This window comes from Alosa sapidissima, chromosome 22 (genome assembly GCF_018492685.1).
Source record: "Alosa sapidissima isolate fAloSap1 chromosome 22, fAloSap1.pri, whole genome shotgun sequence".
NCBI lineage: Eukaryota > Metazoa > Chordata > Actinopteri > Clupeiformes > Clupeidae > Alosa > Alosa sapidissima.
In genome coordinates, this window is record NC_055978.1 from 13,714,359 (window position 1) to 13,739,581 (window position 25,223).

General features: G+C 43.0%; 1 protein-coding gene across 2 annotated transcripts in view; it reads left to right on the plus strand.

The window, feature by feature from the left end:
- The first annotated feature begins 14,113 nt into the window (after window positions 1-14,113).
- Window positions 14,114-25,223, plus strand: part of mylkb (myosin light chain kinase b) — a 25,373-nt gene continuing 14,263 nt past the window's right edge. The window contains exons 1-8 of one of the 2 annotated variants that reach the window (XM_042078362.1): window positions 14,114-14,206; window positions 15,507-15,719; window positions 16,523-16,720; window positions 17,455-17,704; window positions 18,985-19,068; window positions 19,636-20,645; window positions 22,769-22,885; window positions 23,103-23,153. In XM_042078362.1, coding sequence (XP_041934296.1) covers window positions 14,167-14,206; window positions 15,507-15,719; window positions 16,523-16,720; window positions 17,455-17,704; window positions 18,985-19,068; window positions 19,636-20,645; window positions 22,769-22,885; window positions 23,103-23,153 — 1,963 coding nt within the window. In that variant the 5' untranslated portion in view covers window positions 14,114-14,166. The remainder of the gene's footprint in view (window positions 14,207-15,506; window positions 15,720-16,522; window positions 16,721-17,454; window positions 17,705-18,984; window positions 19,069-19,635; window positions 20,646-22,768; window positions 22,886-23,102; window positions 23,154-25,223) is intronic. The other variant, XM_042078363.1, reaches the window with a different exon arrangement.

A 25,223-nucleotide genomic window follows, 5' to 3' on the forward strand; every position in this document is an offset into this window, starting at 1 on the left:
ACTGTAAACACAACTCACTGCTTTAGGCTACACTCAATTTCCAAATGATCAACACACTCCTAGCAAATCTATACACATGTATGGCTATTATTTACACTATTTTGCCAACTCTCTGGCACACTTTCTCATTTGAAAACTTTTTTAGATAATTAGTTCACTTTGCAATCAGCCTAAGCACTATAAATAAGCCACGGGTAATGTACAATGGAACAGGAAGAGTGAGAAGAGTAAGAATTAGAGGAGGCTGTAGAATAGGACATGGAGGTGAGGAAGTAGGAGGAAGAATAGGAGGAAGAGGACGCAGAGGTGTAGAAGCGAGAGGGAGAGAATGACAAGGACAAGGAGGTGAAGATAGGAAGAGGACAAGGAGGAGCAAGAGGAGGATGAGGAGGGGAAATAGAAAGGGTAAGAAGAGTAAAAAATAGCCCTTTTACAGGCAAAAAAAAACAGTCTACATGTGGGGATATTGACCAGGCATCATGTCAGGCCTGGATACGGCATTCCAGAATATATTTTCCCCGGTGCCTTGGTCTAGAGGACATTGCATGTGTAGACGAAATTTTGAGAGACGACACAATGTAGACTGTTTTTTTCCCCCAGTGAAATTGCTATTTTGTGTTTTGACTTGGAAACGCACACTTGTGTTTGTTTTGAGCCTACCTTGTGCACAGAGCCAAATGTGTTCACATTGTGTGCTTATTATTGTGATGGCTTGTGTTTACTGTTTGATCCGAGAACACCATTTTTACGAAGGTGTGAAGAGTTAAGCAAGGTGTGTTAGCTTTTGCAAGAGAACTACGAGCACTACGCACTTTATCATCTATTCAAAGCACTGTAGGGTAAAATAGGGAGGTAAAACAGGATTAAATGTAAAAGGTAGTGATGTAGTACTCGAGTCCGGTCTCGAGACCAATTTCTGCTTTCTCGGTCTCGTCTCGGACTCGTTCCTTCAAAGACTCGGTCTTGACTCGGTCTCGGACCACAGTGGGAGGAGAAGGACTCGTAATTTCAGACCGAGTCCTCGAGACCAACGCATTTTTTATGTTCATATAAAAAAACAGACAACACATAACAACAATAATAATAAAATGCAATGTTGACCGGCATTATTTAAAAATGACATCCCATGGTGCAATGCAAAGATACTGCCGTCAGAACCGTTTATTTATTTCTATGGCTCTGCTGCCGGTGAGTGTCTGTAGGTCAGCATAGTCCATATTAAGACGTTAAGACTGCTCCTCTAAACAATTCCCAATCTAGCTTAGTCTGTAGGCCTAACTGTTGATTATTAACTGGGGTGATATTAAATTATGAATATTAAAACTGAAATTTTTTTATGGTCTTGGTCTCGACTCGGTCTCGACTCCTAAAGGACTCGGTCTCGACTCGGACTTCCTTCCTCAAAGACTCGGTCTTGACTCGGACTCGACTGTATTTGAAAACCAACAGACTCGGTCTCGACCCTTCAAAGACTCGGTCTTGACTCGGACTCGGCATAGGCGGTCTCGTCCCCATCACTAGTAAAAGGTAAGAAAAAATGAGGAGGCACACATAAAAAAATACAGGCAATCGCAAGTGTGGAAATAACAGACATATGCCATTTCAATTAAAAAGTAAGTAAAAAGCAATTCAAAAAGATAATGAAAGACAGCCATAAGAGTTATAGATTAAACGCTTTCCTAAACAAGTGGGTTTTGAAGAGAGACTTCGCTGTTGATGCTGGCAGTGGATCTGACCTCTTGAGAGAGAGCATTCCACGGGCAGAGGGGCGCTAAGGAGAATGCTCTGTCACCCATGGAGCAGAGTCTGGTTTGAGGGATAGTAATGTGGCCAAGATCAGAGGAACGCAGGGAGGGTGTAAGACATCAGGGGTGACGGAGTTCAGTCAGGTATGTGGGGGGCAGATGTAGTGGGAGAGACATGTTGTAGCCAGGTGAGAGGGAAGACCTAAAAAAAAGGTCATTGCAGTAGTACAGGTGGGAGGAGATGAGGGCGTGTTTTACTGTACACTCTCAGTGTCAGAGTGGAAGAGGAGCGGGCGGATCCAGGCTATGGTTTTGAGATGGAAGAATGACGATTGCTGGGTTTTATTGATGTGAGATTCAAATGAGAGGGTGGAGACTAGGAGGAGACCTAGGCATTTGACATGGGAGGAGGCTGTGTACTGCATGTGGTGTCCTCGAAGGTGAGGCAGAAGTTATTGAGGTTTTTGTTATGACACTTTAAACCAATGAGAATGATCTCAGTTTTGTCGAAGTTGAGTTTGAGAAAGCTACTGTGCATCCAGCTTTTGATTAGAAGGCAGCAGTTGAGCATTTTCAATGCTGCGGAGGTGCCTGGTTTGGTGCAGATGTAAATCTGGGTTTTGTCAGCGGTGGTAACCTAGAGGCCATAAAAGGATGATATATCCAAGGGGGAGCATGTAGATGAAGAAATACAAATAATAGGCTACAAATCCAAAGCCAAACGGTAGTTTTTCTTGTTGCTGGTCTGCCCATTTCTTTTCCAAATAAGAACACACCAAATCGTGCAATTGATAGTCCATTGGAATAGGATTTTCTTCACTAACCAATCAAATGTAGTAAGCATATTTCTTTAAGTGTGATGTAGGCTACGGAGATCATGCAGAAGTTGTTCAAAACACAGACAAATGTAAGAAATGCAGTTTGTGCTCTCTCAACAGTAAGGCTTATGGTCATTTTATGGCATTTTCTATAGCACAACTAATATTTGACCAATTTTGATGGAATAAAGTTCTCTCTGTAGAGAACAATCACGCAATAATGAAAAAAAACACATATTTAATTTAACTAATATTGAGAAACACAGTTATTAGCCATTAGCCATTACAGTTACATTAGTAGGCTACTACAGCTTACAGTTTGATAGAATGAACCATCTGTTTGTTCATCTAGAACCACCTGAGCTGCTCATGAAAACACTGGTGTTCGCAACACTGTTGAAGGACAGGTTCTGCAAGTATATCTGACCTCTGCCACTATTGTTATCTTTGTTGTGACAACCAAATAGCTAACCACAATGTTCATGTGAATACTGGAAATACTTTTATCCACATAAATCAGGCTAAAGCAGTTGAAAATCTACTGTTGAAACTGTGCATGTATTTTAAGTGAGCTTATATTCATGCCTGGTTTTTCAGGGGCCTCCAGAACCCTTGCCGTTGAATAATATCTCAGACAGGATGTTTCATGACTGCATGACCTCTTTCTGTTGCCCACATTCCTTTAGGTGTGAAGGTAAAAAGTTAGGAGCCACCTTTTAAAGTGATTTCTTTTCAGCAAAACACTTTATTTGAACTCCTTGTCCTTCTTAGCAATCGTCAACATGCAAGAGCAGTCCTCTTTACCCCGGAGTTCAGTCCTCTTTACATAAGACTGTGTTGTGAGGTATCTAAATATATAGTTATATATTTATATACTATAGTTGTGTATAGTTATATATAGTTATAGTAACGGTTTTATATAGTTATAGTAACAGGTTTAATATAGTTATATATAGCTATAGTAACAGGTTTCATATGGCCCACCAGGTGTTTTGGATGGGAAGGCAAAATCAAAGGAAGAAAAAAAAACATTCACATCCAGTTGTCTTCAACAATGTGTAATAAGCTACATAGCAATACATTTCCACAAACTTGTTTTTACTAAGGATATTCATTCAAATACAGTGTGCATATTTCTTTAATAAATCATGATGGAAGGAAGAGGCCAAAAACCCTGACATGGAAGTATTTCAAGAGAGAAAGAGCAGTATGGCAGCGGTACATGATTTGTACTTGTTTGTTCATAAGTGGGTATAGTAAAGGAGTAAACTCTATCATCAAACAACACTCTGATCCCCTTGTAGAAAATGATAATAACCATGACATGGCAGGCCCCACGAGGTCTCATTCCAACAAATCCAGCCCAATATGGATTTGACACCCCTGGTTTAAACAAAGGATGTAGGAGGAGAATTTACATATCAATTAGCAACATGCAAAGTGCAGCTATGTTATTTTCAATAAAGAATGCTTTCAAATAGTTTGTACATACAGTGCAGAAGTTAAAACAAATGCCTGAATATTTCCACAATTGCTTAAACATAAAAACAATAAGAAGAATAAAATCAAGTCATAAAATAAAAAGGACAGAAGATGGTGCTATTTAACCAGTCTTTCTCACAAAATCCATTTAGAATATACTTAAAATGAACCCAGACTATAATTTTCCGTTTGTGCATTTTTAGTCTGTGAATGTGATATTGTGTAAAATACTGGCACAACTGAGCTGTGGTATGAAGGAAAATAATATTGTCCCCCCTTTATTCAGTGGGACTGTTTTTATGTGGCAGACAGGCTCTGAAAGTTTTCCCAATAGTGTAGTGGGACTTTTTGAAGTGAAAGAGGCAAAATACCAAGTTGCTACTGACTTGCCATTGAATGGATTGTCTCCTTTCATTTGCCTGTCTGTAGAACAGGTGCATGTCATAAAATTAGAATATAGTGGAAAAGTCCATTGCCTTGCCCAGACTGAGAGACTGAGCTCAGGAAATTCTGTAGGAAAATTTGACTTAATTAGCTGATTAGAGCTCTCCTCAGGTTGACATTACTCACATCAAAGTCTTCAGCAGAAGTGCAGTCTTTGAGATAGTAGATAGGTAATCCACATGCAGATTCCTTTAACCTGTATTTAATGCACCCTTTGGGTGTGTGTCCAGAATTTTCCATAACAAAATGTTATAACAAAATGTTACAGTAATGAACATTATTGCTAAACGCTCAAAATATTGTTTAATGTGTAGATCCGAAGTTTAAACCGTAGGCATAGCTGTGATGTGCAGTCATCTGACATCACTATCAAATCAGAGGATATTTCAAAACTATTGACATGGACAGCTCCCCTTAAGAGCATCTTAAGACCAGTGCACGCGCGTTCACGCTACGGGCATGTTCGGGAAACAGTCGGAAAAACCAAACGAACGATCGTAAGATGAATCGCAGAAAACCCTCGTAAGAGCGTGTCTCTGTCGTTATCGGGAGACTGGGCACACCCCAGTGCACACCCAAAAATAGGCATGTGGTTTGCACAACGCCACTGCTCATGGACACACTCTTAATGATAAACGACAGACAAAATGCACTAAAAACGAAACGGCAGAGGCAGACTACACATTTGTCGTTTCATGACAAATGCCTTGTGTGGGCTATAAGGCGGTGGACATGACGTTTGATGAATCTACCGGTTGGTAGGAGAGAAGAGTTTTTTTTGGCATCATTCCCACATTATACTAACCTGACCCTAGCCAGATGAATGTCGTTCCGCTTAGCTCCGCCTAGCTTCACTCACATCCATCTGGGACCTCTTCCATTGAGAGTGATTTCTCCAACCAACTTTATGGTTTAGCCAATCAGGACGCAGGGCGGGAGTTTCATAGATGTGACATAGCGTAGAAGCGACTGTGAGTCTGTTATTAGCGTCACGGGTTGGCTTCGATGTGAGTGGTTGAAGTAGCACGTCAATAGATGACGGACAAGTGGCTTATTCAATCATATGCAAGCATTTTTTGATTAGGCCCAGCCTTCTGAAGCAACACTTCAATGGATCGGTTCCAGATGGATGAGTGGAGCTAGGCGGAGCGAAATTCATCTGGCTATTGCCAGGTTAACATTATACATCCTCGACATCAAGTCACATTTGTAAACGTTTTACACTATAAAATCATAAAAGTTATGGTGACAATTGAATAAAAATACCCACATGTAATTAAACTAATGCTACAATAGACTGCCGATTCAGAATTTTTTGTTATGAACAATGTCAAAACAGCTTCTTCACATTCAAAAACATTATACAGTACTATAGACTTGTTAACGTGTCAAGCATGGCACTTACCATGAAACAGACTTAAAATAATACAGAGGATGATCATCTTCGGACACCTCAGACTCATGTTGAGTCAGCAATGAAAGTGAAAGTGAAAGGGGGGGCTACAGATCAAAACGAAAAATAATGGTTCCATGCTATGCTTGTGGGCCTACATGGCCACCAAGTTTCGTGCACCCCGGTCTTTCAGTGTCCCGGGAATCCTTGATGGAAAATTGCTCATGCGGGAAAAAAAAGGGGGAAAAAAACATTCTGACTAAACCTGCGCGGCGGTCATAATTATTGGCACCCCCTAGTAAAGATGAGTAAAAAGTAAGAAATGTAAGAAATCTTTTGGTCAATTAGCAGTAACACAATACAAACATGCACAATCATGTTCGGTGCATCGCTGCAAGACCTAACACGCTCACTGATTTCACGCTACGGAACTAAACGCAGCAGCTAGGGTTCTCATGAAAACAAAAAGAACTGACCACAATACTCCAATTTATTAAATCCCTGCACTGGCTTCCAGTAAGTCACAGAATTGACTTTAAGGCACTACTACTTGTTTATAAATCAGTAAATCAGAATCAGTATCAGAATCAGTTTTTATTGGCCAAGTATTACATATACAAGGAATTTGACTTTGGTAGGTGTACACTCTAGCTTAGAAATCTAGACGCACCCTAGCGGCGGCAAATTAATTTGCTCAGCCTGTACGTCTAGTATCAAACCATAGGGATTTCTATTGGCTGACGCCGTGGACTTCATCCAATCACAGCGCTCTATTTTGTTAGAGAGTGGGCTTAACAGGATAACGACAGTCCTGTGACTGTGAACAACAAGGAAAGTGGCTATGGCTAACGAAGAGCGGTTGTTTGAATCGGCGTTGGCGTCAACTTTGGAGGAGTTGGACTTGTGCTTTTCTTTGAAAGTTGAGCAACACAATGCACTTAAGTAATTCCTTTCGAAGAAGGATGTATTTGCCGTTTTGCCGACCGGATACGAATATGGTCGTAGCGCTGAGCCCACTTTCCCGATAACGACGGAGACACGCTCTTACGAGGATTTTCTACGATTCATCTTACGATCGTTCGTTTGGTTTTTCCGACTGTTTGCCGAACATGCTCGTAGCGTGAACGCGCGTGCACTGCTCTTAAGATGCTCTTAAGGGGAGCTGTCCACGTTAATAGTTCTGAAATATCCTCTGATTTGACGGTGATGTCAGGTGACTGCACGTCACAGCTACAGGCCTACCATTTAAACTTCGGATCTACACATTAATTCACATCAATACGAAAATAGAAACACTTTGACATCTGCATGTAAGCATCCCAAGTAGGTTATATACCACACAGAGACATAAATAATTGTAATTATTTTAAGATTAGATTGTTGCACCATGCAATAATTTTTCGCGGTGTCAAGAACACGTTTGAAGATAAGAAAGAAGTCGAGTAAGAAAGAGAGGAAATGTGTAGGCTTAGATTTTGATGCAGTAGGCTACAGACTAAACCACATGCTTTTTACCTCATAGGCCTAATAAAATATTCACTTAGCAAAGATAATGTCAAACTATTCTGGCAACGTCTCGTTTCATAACTTGATTGCATTTTTGTCCGCTTTTCATCACATTATTATGACCATTAAATGTAGGCTATTTTGCACGCTAAAATCTGATTCATCACAGGTAAACACAATAAAGAATGGGAACGTAAATTTGATTATGTATTCTAAGTTGTAATTCCTCTGTATGTCCTGTTGGTGACCTCAGTGAGAAGTACTGTTAAGACGCTCTTAGCCGGTAACGAGTACTCTGGAGCACTCGTAGATCTACGAGTGTTTTCACGATGCTCTTAAGCTACGATGGTTTTGGGAAACAGTCGGCAAATCTTAAGACGTTCGTAAGAGGGACTTTACGACGCTCTTAGGCTTAAGATGCTTTCGGGGAAGTGGGCCCTGGTCTATAGCGAAAGGCGCATATGAAACACAGCTGAAGACGCACTGTCATGAGATGTAAGCAGCAATTCCTCTGCAGAATAAATGTCCTTAGGTTATTTATTCAGTCATTCAAACATTATAGGGGGAAGTTTTGCTTTTTTCAGGCTATGTTTTTGCTGGTAACCCATTGTCAGTCAATATTGAAAGTAATTAACTGTGTATAACTTTTGTCGTTGACTATGACACCACAGTGAAGTTAGTTTCACTTTGCCTATATGTTCAATTAATAGACAAGTGCAGATGTGTGTAGCCTATACTCTACTCGGTTTTAGTAAAGAATGGCTTAGTGGAATACCTGTTTTACGGTCTTGCGTACAAGCAGATTCCTTCAAATACACCGCTGACTATCAAAATACTGATGCGCTGTTTGAAGTTGCCCTGCTTGCTGTTAAAGGGAATAACAGATGTCCTCCTCATTGGTTTAAAGGATGTTAAGCCCAAAACACACCCATGACTAATTAAGAAACATAAGAGCCACCTTTTTGCGCCAGGCACCTGACGTTTGATATCAAAACCACCCTGAATATGGACTGGACAAACCCCTAAATGTATTTACGCTATTTGCTAGTGACCATGCATTTTATATTGTGTGAGAGAGAATAAGAGTGAGTGAAAGAGTGGGTATGATAATTTCTTAACAACATACCAACAGCAGGATCTGCATTCACATGCACTCTGTGGCGAGACAAGTTTTTCTTGCTTGTAAGTGGCATCCATTGGGGGACAAGAGGTACATTTTATATATAATAAATGTATTTATATTATTTATTTATAATTTAAACATACTGTTTACATACATCATAATAAAATATTTAAAAACTAGATGTACCGCAGAGCGGTACAAAATATGACCGCCGCCCAGTCCAGCACATGTTTTCCACAAAAATAAGTCACGCTGAAAGGCATATATGATTCTAACTGTCTCACTGAATTGCATTATGCACACTCAATTCTCACTGGTATCTGCTAGACCAGTACCAAGTACCAAAACATGATTAGTTCATAGATTTCACATGTAATATACATTTTATACAACCCCACCCCCATCTTGCCTGTTCATAATTCTGAGAAATTCTTGAATTGTGTGCATGTGTGCATGTACATGTTTATGTTTATGTGTGTGTGTGGGTGGGTGTGTGTGTGCATGTACTTGTGTGTTTGCCTGTTTATGTGCCTGTGTGTGTGCATGTGCATGCATGCGTATAGATAGATAGATAGATAGATAGATAGATAGATATATAGATAGATACTTTATTGATCCTCAAGGGGAAATTCAAGAATATATGTCTACTGTGTGAGTATGTGTCATATGTAGGATTACTGTGAATGTATGTGTGTACGTGTGTATCTGTTTATGCTCATGTGTGCATATGGAATGGGTTTACATGACCCCTGGAGGCAAACATATGCAAAAAATTGGTCATCCTAGGCCCTAAGGTTCTCAAGATATTCACAGAAAACTGTGTCTGCCCTATCCTCCTTTCGAGGGGACCAGTCCAGCGGGGGGGGGCTACAGATCAAAATGAAAAGCGATGGGTCAGTACAGTCACTAAATGTACACATAAATGATTTTATTGTAAGGCCCCCTATGAACGAAAGTCCAAGAAACTTGGCATGCATTCGGAGGGTGTCATAATGATCCTACACTTTCAATTTCGTGCAGTTTTGACCATGTCAGCCATGTCACCTAATGTTTTGCTTTTTCATTTTTAACTAGGTGGCGATATACATGAAATAAGTGGTAATGGGATAGGTTGACATGCCCCCTTAAGACCAACATACAAAAAAAGATGGACCTCCTAGGCCCTACGGTTCTCGAGATATTCACAGAAAACTGTCTCCGGCCACCTACAGGCCAGTTGGTGTATAGTAACATAAATGAATTTATTGTGTGGCCCCCCATGAACGGAATTCCACGAAACTTGGTGTGCATTCAGAGGGTGTCATAATGGTCCTACACTTCCAATTTCGTGCAGTTTTAACTATGTTAGGTCACAGATACCTGCGATTACAACACCTCATTTTTCTTTTTTGTGTTTAACTAGGTGGCGCTATACATGAATTGAGTGGTTATGGAATGGGTTGACATGGCCCTTTGAGATCAACATACAAAAAAAAATGGTCGTCCTAAACCCTACGGTTCTCGAGATATTCACAGAAAACTGTGTCTGCCCTACCCTCCTTTCGGGGGGGTCCAGTCCAGCGGCGGGGCTACAGATCAAAACGAAAAAAGGAGGTTCCATGCTATCCATGTAGGGTTACATGCCCACCAAGTTTCGTGTACCCCGGTCTTACAGTGTCCCGGGAATCCTTGACGGAAATTTGGACATGCGAAAAAGAAAAAGAAAAAAAAATGGAAATTTAAATTTAAAATTAAAAGCTTTGACATTTCAAAAATCGCTTAAATTGCAATCTAATTAAACCCTTTTAAAACTATTGTTCATGCTAAACTGTTAGTCACTATTTAAATTATAAAAATAATATAATTGGCACCTAAAATTACATACTCTTGGCCCTGAATCTGATCAAACTGGTCTCAAACAGAAAAGAGTCAAATGGTGTTACCGGTTACTCCATTTGACATTTCTATTTAAAAGCAAAATTTGCAGGCTTTATTATGGATAACTATGTACACACTTCACCTTTATGTGAATATTCAAACACAGTTTTTACATTAAATTGAATATTTTATGATTATTATGATTTATCAACATTTTTAAAATGTCATACCATTTGACATGTAACCTAAGCTTGCCTGGTCATGGCCTAAAAACAGTATTACATGTATGTTACTTTAAGAGAGTTGCTAACCTTGACTCACCTTGACTCTGACATAATACATACAAAATTGTTCCTTAAATGGTGGTTACACCACTTGACATTTTAAGTGGTTGATGTGACAGACACGATTCCCCATATTAATTCAGACATTCAGAACAATGGGGTTTCATTACTTGTATTAAATATAGAAAAGTTCTTGTGCAAGATCATGCCAGATTATTTTAGAAGGGATTTTGGTGTGAATTTCACATTTTTTTCAGCAAGTGTAATTATTTGGTTCATGTTTTTGTGGTTACACCGTGTTGACAATTTTACCTAAATTCAGTTAATACTCTTTCAAAATTAAATAAATCCAAAACTTTAAGATTAGGGTTTGGTGAAAATGATATTTGAAAATAATTTGTCATTATTTTCAAATTTGAACAATTTTAAATGTATGTAACCCATATGTACACAAAAAAATGAGCATCACGTCATTGACCCATACAATAAGGCATAGTATCAAGACAAGTGCACATGGAGTGGAGTGGATATAAAGTGCAGAAGTAATTGTGCAAATGTATGCATGTAATGTGTGCAAGATGCATATTGGGATGATATGTACTGTATGTAATGTGAGGGATAAGTGGGTGAATAGCCAAAGAGGGGATGACCCCTGTAGTTGTCACTGTTGTCTTTAGGTTACCCACCAGTGGCTCAACTGATCAGCCAGTACTGATGGTTTACAAGTGAAGCACAGATGCAGAGTCAGGACGACAAGAGAAAGAGAGTTACAAGTACGAGTACATGTACTTGAGAAGAACAGAGGAACAAAGGAATAGCGTAACAGAGTTCGGGCTAAGCCTTCTCAGATTCAAGACAGGAGTCAACACAAAAATAGCCTTTTAAAATTTAGTACAACCAATAAGAGACGAGACAACAGAAGTGACAAAAGGTGAGTGAAAATTAATATGCTCTTGTATTCTGAATAAAGTTCTTATATTCCTTGCACACCTTGGGAATGGGTACACGTACGCTCTTGTACTACGTATGCGTAAACCAGTCTGAATACCCTCTTGTATTCCTGGGTGCTTAAACGAGCTCTGCTTGTAGAGAGAAAAAGATTCAGAGGCAGCAAGAAGCAACAAGACACACCAAAATATGTTGTACAACAACAGCAGTGTTCTCAAAAGCTTCAAAGTGTATTACAGGAATCAATCAGTATAGCAGAATGACTGCTTTGCATGTATCAATATCATGCTTGACATTTGGGTGTGTCAACATGGAGAAGATCAAAAATAAAGAACATTCTGTAATATGGAACAGGCTTCCATAGGTTCCCATAACTGAGGACAGAGTGTATCCCTGCACTGATGTGAGTGCCGATGTGCAGGAAATTAGTGTAATTTTTCACTCCTACTGTAGTTTAAACTCCTATTTTTTCATGCTACTAGTAGGCTACAGGGAGCTACTGCAGAAGTATCCAGACTGAGATTAAATCACAGTGAACACTTGCTGTCAGTGTCTGCTCTGAGTTAACCATGCTGTGACCCTATACCGAAAGCAAATTCCACTCACCTCTGTAATGTAGTAATTCAGCATCATTCAGAGGTCACAGTTATTGCCGTTGGCACTGAAAACCAGAAGACTGGTTATGAAGATATAACTTCATCACTTTGCCAGATGTAGGCTGTAAAAGTGGGACTATTATGAAACAACAGTGGAGAAAATTTAAGAATTGTCAATGTAGCAAAAGGAAAGTGCTATTATTAAATTATTTTGATAAAAAAAACATGTATGTCTTGATAGCTAATAACGATCTTTATGTGAATTTTGGATATCACTTTATCAAAATGAATTGGGCTTTGACAGTTGAACACATAAAAATTGTGTCTGTATTTTAACTGAGCTTATATTCAAGACATAGCCTGGTTTCTCTGGGGTTTCCGGACCCCTTCCTGGATCCCTAAGAATAATATTTCACACAGGACTTTTCATGACTGAATGGCCTCTTTGAGGTACACAGAGGTATTTTTGTCCACCTCAGTTTTTTTCTTTACTTCATCTTTGTTAGGTGTGTGACGGTTAAAAGGTAGAGAGACCACATACAAAGAGAATTTCTGTCACACAAAAAAATCACCTTTTCTCTTTTCCCATACTGTCCGTGCTCTCAAAGTTTTGCGAGGCTGCAGCATCTGTGAAAACCTACAGGTCTCTTTTCATTCTTTGCTGTCAGCAGAATACTGTATGTTCAGCCATAGCTGACTGTCTGAGGAACAGACAAGATCCAATTACATCTTTAATATCAGTCAGCTATAGCATCAGTCAGCTAACCCACACACAACGCTGCCCATATACTTCCTGAGATCCACCATTCTGCAGCAGGAGAAGGTATGTGACCCAAAGTCTTTTCATGTTGTATGGTTCTTATCTATAGCTTTATTACTTCATGCAGGTATGCTGCATGCTGGCTTGATTGATTGTTTGGATATGTTTATTTTTCTTAGATGACTTAAGTGATTGAGAAGTGTGTTGAACAATTATATTAAAAGATTGCCTAGCAAATTTGCTTTGGAGACAAAAGAGGCTCAAAATGACACTTGAAGCATGTAGAAATGAACATGAATTGAACCATTAGAATTCAGGTACTTGCAGTGTCACATTAAATTTTACATTAAGTCAGTAATGCTGAAGCATTTGTTATACCCACTACACAGTGTGCATTAATCTGTAATTCTTTAAGGAGACACTAGGAAGGATTCAATCAAGTGCTTTGTTGAATGTTACATTTACATCACGATAGGCAGTGGAATTCCTTTATTTCCATACACAAAATAGAGGTCTATTTCACTGAATCTCTTTTCTGTGAGCCATTCTCAGGCTCTGGGATGATAGCAATAGTTCCAGCATGGCAGGTGATATCATTCGATAATTCCTGCTGTCATGATAGTGTCCAGGAGTACCTCTTACTGTAAAACTGTTGGTCATGTGGCCATGACGATGACCACTGATGATCATTTTTGTGTGGAGGCCAATGTGCATTACCTTCACAGCTGGGAAGCATACATCAAACGGAACATATTTATTTCAGTGTTTTCTAAAAGTAACCCTGTAGGTGTCATTGCAAGATATTTTTTGTGTGTATCCAGAAAATGTGTGTAAATGGCATGCACAATCTAGTAAAATGAGACCACCATTTAGTACAACGACCATAAATATACAAATATACCAATGACACCTCCTAGCCTCTGTAGAAAAGAGTAATTTTGTCAATATAAATATAGCCATTCTTATTGACACAGTAATGCAGAAGATAGAAAAAAACATTTTTTTACTTTGATTGGGAAACATTTCTCCTGAGGCACAGTTTTGAACAAACTGATCAACTAAAGTGCAGCATATATTTTATTTAAAGTGAGACCAGGTTTGTGTTATCATCCTCACTGTGTGTTAAAGAGAGAATAGATGTTAATTTACTGTGCTTTAGTCTGATTCAGAGAACTGAGGCCAGTCAAGTGGGTATAGAACATTTGTCCAAATGAATGAAGGGAAGCCCAAAGCCAAAGTCCACAATCAAGGTAAGAAAAGGGGTATTCATACATTTCTCTTGAAAAGGATTGTGCAAGTAAAACGTTAGACTTTTGAGTAAGTTGTGATTAGGCTTGAGTTGCTGGACAGAACTTAAATTTGATCATTTGTATTGTATTCTGACCATTTTTAAATATGATAAATATATTGTATATTTTCCATTATGGAAATGGCTTTGGACCAGCAATGTAGTGATATGACCACTAGATGTCCTGCATCACCCAGCTTGGTTTTACCCAGGATTTTATCTTGGTTGGTCTGATATTAACTTATATTTCCACTCTATGCGTGTTTGTGTGCGTGTGTGCGTGTGTGTGTGTGTGTGTGTGTGTGTGTGTGTCTGTGTCTGTGTCTGTGTCTGTGTGTATGTCTGTGTGTATGTGTATCATTGCTACTTGTTCATGCTACATTCAAACACATACACACAATTCATCTAATATATTCTAGTAGAACATAGCAATTTGCATACTCATTTCACATGCTCCAGCCAACTATCATAACTGACACTACATTGCCTTTTTACAATGCCCTTGTTTTATTACCGCACAAATTCACATTGACGGAAGAAAGCCGTAGTTGGACACCACACCTCAGACAGAAAGCGGAGGTGGGAAGCAGGGGATTCTGGGAAGACACTTGATTGATCTGAGGGTCCGTGCCTGGGCTTGGACTTATATGGTTTTCATGTCAAAGGAGGGAAGACCACACAGCATGTTTTATAAACACGGTCTGTCCACAGGCCAGCCCTGCTCCGGGGATTCCACTCTGTCCTAATGCCCAGGCGACAGCAAGCACTGTCAGGCCCATTGTGTCATGGAACATTACAGATAAACAAATACACACACACACACACACACACACACACACACACACACACACACACACACACACACACACACATACACACCACACACAAATTTACATGTGCTTAGTGTTTGTGTGAAAGCTCATTTGACTGTGTGCGTATGTGTACCTTCATGTATATGTATATGCATGCGTGCATTCATTGAAACAAACCACGGAAACATTAATGTTTTAATTGGGAGCTCCAGTTTATGAACTCTTTTGAAAAACAGAGTGAACCAACACCACATGATGTTTATAGACCAACACCAGATTTTTTTTATTAAACCATGTGGACTTCACTTACTAGTGTCTGGGTTGCTCGATGGGATTTTAAGCCCCCACCGGCGACTTCAAGGCAGCACTGCGACCGTCGACTTCAAGGCACATAACTCTAGCCTTAACTCTAACCCTAACCCTTGCCTAACCCTAGTGTCTTCCATGCAGCTCTGCCTGGAAGACAACATTGGGGGCTTAAAACACCAAACACCGTCTTGGTCTCAGCAGATGTCTCTAAAGTCCTCAGTGATGGATCTGAGTCTGTGACTACACCTCCTGGTGGCGGACCCAGGACTGCAGGCGCGCCAGTCCTGCTGAGCGGTCTGGAGGATCAGACAGTGATGGACGGCAGCCTCGCAAGGATGACCGTGGACGTAACAGGTCAGTCAGTCGATGTGAGACTTACACGAGCAACACAGAGCAAAAAATAAAATCATATTTACGGGATATTAATAGGTATCCGTAGGGTTTGTGTATGGAAGAGTGTGTAGTACTTTATACATATCACCTTATATACTGTATAGAGTCACCTCTATATATAGGTAGACTTGCACACACACACTCACAAAAACTATAAACAAACCTTATCTCTTCCCCATGTACACATGAATGAACAAAATGTCCACAGAGGCACACAAACACACATGGGCACACAGACAGACAGTCACACACACACACATACACGTACACACACACACGCACACACACACACACACACACACACATACACACACACACACACACACACACACACACACACACACACACACATTTTTTACTGGCCCCTCATGCAGCTGTAATCAGATCTAACAGGTTAACAGGCTCTGCTCCACCTCTCCTCTGTTCTAGGACATTCCATTCATATTTGGTGCAGTCAGTTGCTCCTCATTTTGCCTGTTATATCTGGCCAAGGAGAAACAAGTGTGTATGTGTTGCAACAGTGCCAGTGATACTAGTGACTAGTTTCCCCAGGACACCATGACATGCTTTTTTTAGGATTTTAAAATACTAAGAAATATTTACTGTTTGTGAAAGTATGAGTGAACATTCTGTGTGACACCTGAGAAATGTTTTTTTTATTTATTGTGTGCTTCATTAAGACACATGAACAAACATATGAACCAAACATATAAAGATAATATGTTTACAGTTGATTGTATATAACCATTTAATGTATCACTCAGGTGATCCTAAGCCCAGTGTCTTCTGGTTGCATAATGGGAAAGAGATCATGGAGTCGGAGGACTTTCAATTCAGACAAAATGGGAATGAATGCCAACTCTGCATTCAGGATGTCTTCCCAGAAGATTCTGGGAAATACATATTTGTGGCCTGGAACCATAAAGGTGTTGTGAGAACCGAAGCAAAGCTCCTAGTGCAAGGTAACACACACACACACACACACACACACACACACACACACACACACACACACACACATTTAAACAGCAAAGCATGTACATGCATTAAACTACCACGTATAGACAACTGTGCCACAGCAGAGTTTCATTTGTAGTTTCCTTAGCCTAGAGTTCCTGATAGATAGCGACAAACTGGTCCAACGGTTCCATCGTATTATGGAAAGCAATCACTTACACAGAACCCAGTAGAAGAAAAGAGAAATATAGATAATATATAGATGACATATAGAGAAAATAGCCATGAATGCTCTCGGAGACTTGGGCGATACTGTGAGTGTGAGCACCTGAAAGGGCACGTGAGTGAGCTGCGTGAGTTCTGTGGTCTGACTGGCCAGGAGACTGCGGCTTGTCTGGGTGTCTTTGCATAACTGACTAAGAGTGTGTACATAAATGACAGTTAGGAATGGGCCGTCCCCTGCCTGTATTTGCATCTGCTGGGTGTCTGGTTAATGTTTCAGCCTTGCTGCAAATGCTGATGACGCTCCAGAGAAGACCGGCCGACTCTCTCTCTCTCTCTCTCTCTCTCTCTCTCTCAGCGTGAGCTAGTGCAATGACCACGACTATCGGGTCGTGTTTTTTAAAGTTGAGCAGAAACCCCCCCTGCCAGTAACAAGGGAATCCCTCCCCATCAATTCATTTAAAAAAAAAAAATTCTCCAAGTCACTGACCTTCAGGGGGACTCTGCTGTGTTCCAGAGCCGGCGGGTGGCACGCGGCCATGGTTCATCATCCGGCCGAAGCCAGTGGTGACGGCAGTCCCGGGCCGGCACGTCCTCATCTCCTGTGCCATCGCCGGGGACCCATTCCCAGAGTTCCGCTGGGCGAAAGATGGAGTGGACTTGGCGTCTGGAGGGGAGCTGAGGCTGGTTCAGAAGAGGAACGTCGTCTCACTGCTCATTAGGAGAGTCGCATCACACCATGCAGGACAGTATCACATCAGGCTCAGGTATCCCATCAGACAGGTGTGGTTATACCACACCAGCCCCCACAGGTAGTCCCATCAAAGTGAACGTGATACTTAACCCTTCCATAGAAGCATTGTGCGTGCCTCAGTCACAGATCACACCTTTCCAGAGAGCTTACAAAACCTTTTACACTAATCCTACTTCACAAAGAGTAGGTTTACCTTGATGGTGTGTGTGTGTGTGTGTGTGTGTGTGTGTGTGTGTGTGTGTGTGTGTGTGTGTGTGTGTGTGTGTGTGTGTGTGTGTGTGTGTGTGTGTGTGTGTGAGTGAATGAGTGTGTGTGAGTGTGTGTGTGAGTGTGTGTGTGTGAGTGTGTATGTTACCTTTGCCTAATCCATGAATAATGAGATGTACCCAGTCTTTTTATTCAACTCGTGTAAGCAAAGGAGTGAAACATTTTGTCCCAATTTGCGTTATCATATTTGGTTGATTAAAAGCCCCTACTCTGACAGCATAAGACTTGGCTGGGGTATGTTATGGTTCATTTCCATTCTAATCCATGTTTATTGTTATTGTTGGAACATACCAAGTCCCTTCAACCCATGTGGGAAATTAGCTGTGGTATTTTTTATTATTTTTTTGGTTGTGTTTTTCCCCTTGGAAAATCACTTACTGTTAGACGCAAGAATAACAGTGCCAAGCTATTAAATCTAAGTGAGACACTTGTGTTGTGTCCTCCCCTAACTCTCCTGTACACAGACACACATACAGAAACACAGGCAGCACACACACACACATACACACACACACACACACACACACACACAAACACACATACACACACGCTCGTACAGATACCGGCTGTGAGAATAGCAGAGATGTTTATTTCCATATAAGGAAGTACATGTAACATTTTAACATAAACTGTGGAAGACATGCGACTTAGCCCTGATTGGTAGGATGCCTTTGCGAGACGGGCCAATAAGGGACTGTGACTGAGAGGTCAAAAGGTTAGGCACGTCCAAATAAACACCCACTGAAAATCCAGAGCCCTTTTCGCACTGGTTTCTGTCCAAATGCAGGGAGAACAGGACTTAAAACGCTGAGAAACCTTCAAACCTTTCTCCCTCCCTCCCTCCCTCTCTCTCTCTCTCTCTCTCTCTCACTCTCACTCACTCTCTCCCTTCCTCTCTCTTTCTTTCTCTCTTCCTCAATATCCCTTCCTCCTTCACCACCCTCACCCCCAAACCCCCTCTCTGTTTCTTTCTCTTCCCCCCATCCCTTCTTCCCTTTCATTCCTCTCCATCTCTATCCCCGTCAGGAACTCTGTTGGCCAGTCCAGCTGCACGGTCATGCTGTCCATCCGCCAAGCGCCGGACCTTTGCAACAGAGGCCCACCCCTTCAGTAAGTGTCCCCTCACGGCCAGTCCCCTTTACCCCTGTGTTTGTCCTGTGGGACACCCCAAACTCCCTCCCCCTCCCCTTTCCCCCAGTCCTTACCGACCCCCACTTTTCCCTAAAGCAGCCTCGGCCCGGAGCGCAGTCCCCTTTCCGAAGCCCAAGCCGAGGGCCTTCAGTCGGGACGTGTTTCCCAAATAAGGCCACGGGAGTCTCCAGTGATGCCATGCAGCCGTGATATGTGTCCCTGTCTGCAATTAGCCTATTATAGAATAGAGGGCCGAGGTTTTAAACAATCCCTCTTTCTCTCCCTCCCCCTCCCCCTCCCCTCTGTGTCTTGCTCTTTTTTCTCTCCTCTTCTCTCTCTCTTTCTTTTTCCCCTCTCTCTTTCTCTCCCTCTCTCTCTCTATTTCTCTCTCTCTGCCTCTCTCCCTTTCTCCAACTAGCCTGTTAACTCTCTCTCTATCACTCAATCGCCCTCCTTCCAGTGCTCTATCTCATCTCTCTCTCTCTCTCTCTCTCACTCCCTCCTCCCCTCTCTCTCTCTCTCCTCCTCCTCCCTCCCCTCTCTCAGCTCCGGAGGGGTTTCGGTGGGAGTTGGACTCGCGGACAGGACCGTAAGAGTCAGTGAGCCTGAGAGCTGCAGAGGGAGCAGGACCTCCAGTCAGCCCCAGCAAGCCCGCCACCAGCCCCAGCAGAGGCCGTCCCAGCAGCAGCAGGCAGAGCGGGACTCTAGCAGCCACCTCCAGGTCCACACATCCCACCCAGGGCACCAGGACCACCATAGCCCCAGGCCCCTGCTAAGGAGGCACGTGCACACCAGGCAGTGCAGCGAAGAGCAGGTCCGCGAGCATCAGCCCAAGCAGTGGGACTTTCGCTCGCTGCTCATACACTGCCACGCCACAAAATCAGAGGTAAACACAGACGCAGGCCACAGCTGCCACCAGCACTACCACTACGCGCAGGACGTCTGTCGGGAACAGGAGCCCAAGGACGCCACCATGAGCATGGACTTCAGGTCCCAGCTGAAGAAGTCAGGGGTGCGGCCCAGTCCCATTCCCAAGGCTGAGGCCGCCGCGCCCGTGAAGGACTTCAGGGCGATGTTGGGGAAGAAGGGGGGCGACTCCCCCAAAGCGGGCCCGGCCGGTAGCGGGCCCGGCGACTTCAGGGCGATGCTGAAGAAGCCGGCCCCTGGCGCCGAGAAGAACGACGCCAAGGACCAGACCCCAACGCCCAAAGCCCCGGTCGCCAAGGACAAGCAGAACGGCATCAATGGCGTGCCGGAGAAGAAGGACACACCGGCACCGGAGAAGAAGGGGACGGCGGCGGCACCAGCCCCGGAGAAGAAGCCAAGCGCCGCGGACGCGGACAAGAAGCCGGCGGCAAGCGCCGCGCCGGAGAAGAAGCCGGCCCCTGCGGGAAAGCAGCCCAACTTCACCCAGACGCCCAGCGACGTCAGCGTGGTGGAGGGCCAGCGGCTGCAACTGCAGTGTGAGGTGACCTCTGACCCCGCCGCCACCATCACTTGGTCATTAGACGGCAAAGTCATCAAGCCTTCCAAATTCATTGTGCTATCTCAGGAAGGTGAGTGATTATTGCCCATATCGACCGAACAACATGATTGCAAATGTATAAATCATTCACAATCAAATGGGTTGGGTAACAAATAGGTTTTGTTATGTTGTGTTTTGTTTTGATTTCTTCAAAAATGCTTCAGGCCATAGTACAGTGCTCTTTCCAGGGGTAATTTGTATGGCATTGAGAGGAATTTGCTCAAACACAGGAAATCCTACTTTGATAAGCTTGTTGTCTGCTCTGATGCGGCGCACTTAAACGGAGCAATTTGACGTTGCGTAACATTTCCCTCTGTGTGGTTCCCAGGGGCTTTCTTTGCACTGGGGTCTGTCTTGTAAAAGCTGATGGGTTTTAACTGTTCCTTTGGACAGCCCTGAAACAGTGGGAGTAGGGAGCTTTGACATAATATCAGCAGTAGTAGGTTTTATCCTCAGCTGAGGAGTGGAGATTGTTGTCAAAGGGATTGTTTTTCCACAGAGCCAGGGAGCGGTTGCTTGCCAGTTGGGGTTGTTATTTCAGCACTTTGAGCTCACACAGCAGGGTCATTCGATCCAGTCCAGGGGTTACAGAATCACATACACGCACACCCTTATACAATCACAGGCACACAGTTATACGTGTGCACGCTTACACACATACTCACACACTCTCTCTCTCTCTCTCTCTCTCTTTCTCTCTCTCTCCCACACACACACAAACACACACGCACACACACATACACATAAACAAAGAGAGACATAACATACCCAGCCTTCCCTACTGCCCCTGCTGACAGAAGAGGCTTTGGCTTTGCTGTGACCGACACAATTAGAAAGTTCTGTAATATCAGCGGAGGATCCCTCTGATATCTAAGGTAGCGGGGGATCCCTGGTTAATCCTCGGGATAAGTGTGTAGACCAGCATGTGCTATACATATCAAATAAGCAGCAGTAGTGCTTGTATCCCTGATGTACTAACTCTATGTGCACACTAGTATCCATGCAAACTCACAATGAGCCGCTTTCAAATGATGATGATGATGATGATGATGACGATTACATTACATTACATTTGGCTGTCACATTTTTAGCCAAAGTGACATGTAACATGGTAAACAGTTTAAGCTTTTTAAAGCAATTCTCTCAACAATTCTAGGACAATTCAGGTGGTAAGTGCAAGGATCAGCAAGACTAGTGGTATGTAGTACTACATGGTTAGTGTGGGGTGCAAATGGGAGGTTTTCACCCAGTGGATGAAATGAGCAGGATTAATGTCCTTCCTGTCCACACCTGTGTCTATTTACAGCCCACTGTCTAACACCGCCCTGTGCACTATGTATGAAACGAGATGATGACACGAGTAGACAGAAAATCCATGTCACTGAGGCTCCATAGTGACACAAGGGAGAGAGTTCATGTTTAGGTTTGTTTTGTGTTAGCACACTCTGGAGAGCAGGGAACAGACACTCTGTTCTAATATGCCAGGGTTATCAAGGAAGATTGACGCATGTTGAGAACACATCCTAGTGTACACATGGGAGCCTCTTAGGACTCCCATGTGTACACAAGGATGTAAGACTTAGAGTTGAAGGGTCCTTCCAGAAGGACACTTAAATTCAGCCAAAGGCTCAGTGGACATGGGACAGTGGAATATCAGAGGATGAAACTATTTAGCATCCGCTAGCGAGCACATGGGCCTTTTCTTTTTTGGTGATTGCCATGATCGTGATGTGGTGATAGTAGCAACAATGTGAAGCAGATGTACTGCTAACAGCAGTAGGAATTGCACATGCAGTGCAGGAGACCGGAACTGCTGTTCTCAACTTCCTGCAATAGTAGAGCCAATAACATTGCAGCAAACCAAGAGGCCCCACCTCTAGCTCATTTGTCAGCCTCACCTCAATGGCTGACTTAACCTATTATAAGACAGCTACAGGGATCCTCTGATGGTTCTAGTTGACATTTTCTGGCAATTTTGGTTTGAAATGCTTGCTGCAATATTCAGCATCTACAAGAACCAAGTCCATAAATGATCTGTGCCTTAGTTGGTTTATGCCTACTCCGGTCCTTTGTTTTCTGATTTGTAGCACTCCGTTTGGACTGTTTCCTGACGAATGAACTACCTATTTTGTGTTATGTCTGTTACCCTTTCAGGAGGCAAGTGTTCTTTCACCATTGACAAGGCCTTGCCAGAGGATGCTGGCCGATACACGTGTAAAGCCGAGAATGCAGCAGGGAAAGCGGAGTGCTCCTGCAAAGTCATGATCTCTGGTGAGTCTTTCCAGAACCACCACCACACCCCCCCCCCCCCTCTCTCTCTCTGTCTTCCTTCCAGAAAACCTCCCCTATAAGGCCACTGAACACTTAAGTTTGATATCCAGCGTCTGTGCAAGAGTGCTTGGCAATGCAATCGTGCAGTTTTGCAAAGCAGCCTGATCTTAGCCTAATTCAGCTATCATTTTTCTTTTTATTTGTTTGTGTTATCTAGAACCCTCAGATGCCGCCTCTGGAGACAAGAAGTCTGCACCTACAACAGAGAGTGAGTCTTCACACAACATTCTGTCTCCACAAAGTCCATTGTATTCCATAAAAGGAAACTACCTGCGAATAAATAGTTCAGCATGCATGACATCACAGTCGTTAAATGAATTTACCACAGAATTAGCCAATCAGCTTTCTCCTCACGCTATGTAACAAATGTCACTTTAAGCCAAACTTTAGCTCCCTCTTATCTGATGAATACTGAGCCCCCTTCATTAGAGGAAAAAAGGTTCCGCTCTGTAAATTTTCACCGGCTGAACAGTTCTCTGCCTGGTTAATCTCTGCACGCCATGAGGCGTAATTTAAAGGGTATCTGGGTGGGATTACGGGGGGTTTAGATGACTCTCTTTGCCATCAGACACACCTCTGTGCTCCCTTCAAAGGCTTTTGCTCAGTACTCCAATTCTAGGAGGGTCACAGGCTGTATATGGACGGATTTGTGGGGGCTTCAGGGCTCAGTACTCCTTCCAAGCTGTTTGATGGGGGCCCCCCCCCTGAGATTTCAGGATTTTATGCTCCAAAAGTTACAACATGGATGCCACTGCTGACCATCTCTGAAGGCATGTGCTGTGGTCTCCCCACCCCCCCCCTGTCCCTTCACTTCCTGAGTGAGTTCTCTGCTCACCAGTGCTGGCTGTTTTGTTTTTTTTTGCCAATGGACTACAATTTCCCATAAGCCTTTGGGGTCATGTGAGCCACCTTGGTCTTGTCAAAGAGTCAGAGGCCTGTGTTGTTAGTCAGCTGAGCTGAGTTTATGCTCAGGACCAGGGCAAACATGAGGCTTCACTCTTAATAAAAGTCTGTCACCTGAGAGTTTGAGCCGGGATATAACCCAGTGGCATGCTGTACCGAGTTCCCAGTGGCCGGGATTTGTGGCAGTATTTTGGACACTTGGTGTCACCATAGCTGGCAGCAGCTAGATTGGGTTGGGTGTTTGTGTTGGGGGTTGGTGGTGTACACTTGTGAGGTGATGGGGGCTGTGTAGGTGGTCTTTCCGCCTGTTTGTCTATACCCTCACTCAGTTCCATTCCATGACATCCAAGATATTAATCTGCAAGTATTAAAGGGTCGCAGTAAATGCATGGGAGGGGGCATGATATTTTGGAACATTGACCAACAGTTTTATCCAATGGATCCTTGACTCCCACACACCACCGTGAAACATCTAGAGTTTCACAGGCATAACAATGTCAACATGTGAGGGGAGAGAGGAGGAGGAGGAGGAGGAGGAGGAGGAAAGACAAACGAGTGCTACTCTTTCATGTGCTGGAAATCAAAGCAGTGCAACAGAGAACAGGAGGGGAAGAAGACCATAACTAAGAGAAATGGAGGAGGAGGAAGTGGGGAGGGAAATGGCCTAAAATGGCCCAGTGCTCGAGCAGAAGAGCAGAGGCAGGGCCTCCCCACTAGAGTCTGGAGAGAGAGAGAGAGAGAGAGAGAGAGAGAGAGCTCTGGGTGTACGTGCCTCTGCATTGTTCAATGACGGCTATCGACTGACTAGAATAAATACTGAAGAAGAGAATGGAGGAGAGGAAGATGGAGGGAGTGGGGGTGCAATGAGGATGAGAAAGGAGCGAGTGGGAAAAAAGAGAAAAGAGAGAGAGAGAGAGAGACAGAGACAGAGAGAGAGAGTGCAGGACATTTCCTGGATCGTTTTCGGGGGTCTATTTATAGCATGTCCATAAAAGGGGAATTCCAGCATCCAGCGTCCGCGAGGCAGGCCCTCAGTTTGGGACGTGGTAGGGAGAGAGCTTCCCTTCCCTTCTCTGGTGCTTCTGCATGCTCTCTCCCATACACCCACATCATTCACATGTATAAATACATCTGCCCTGTAAAGTTATATTCCATCATTGCCAGAGTACATTTCAAAACCGTGAGTGTGTGTCTGGCCCATGTGTTTCTGTTAATCAGTCTAAAATAATAGTGAATTTCTCTTCAACTCCAACCAGCTCCAACTAGAAGCCAATCCCCAAAAACATAACTTTGAAGAAGACTTTCAGATGTAGGGAGGGCTGTTTTTTGTTTCCCACGTTAGTCCCGATATTTTGCCACTATTCCAACCCATTGA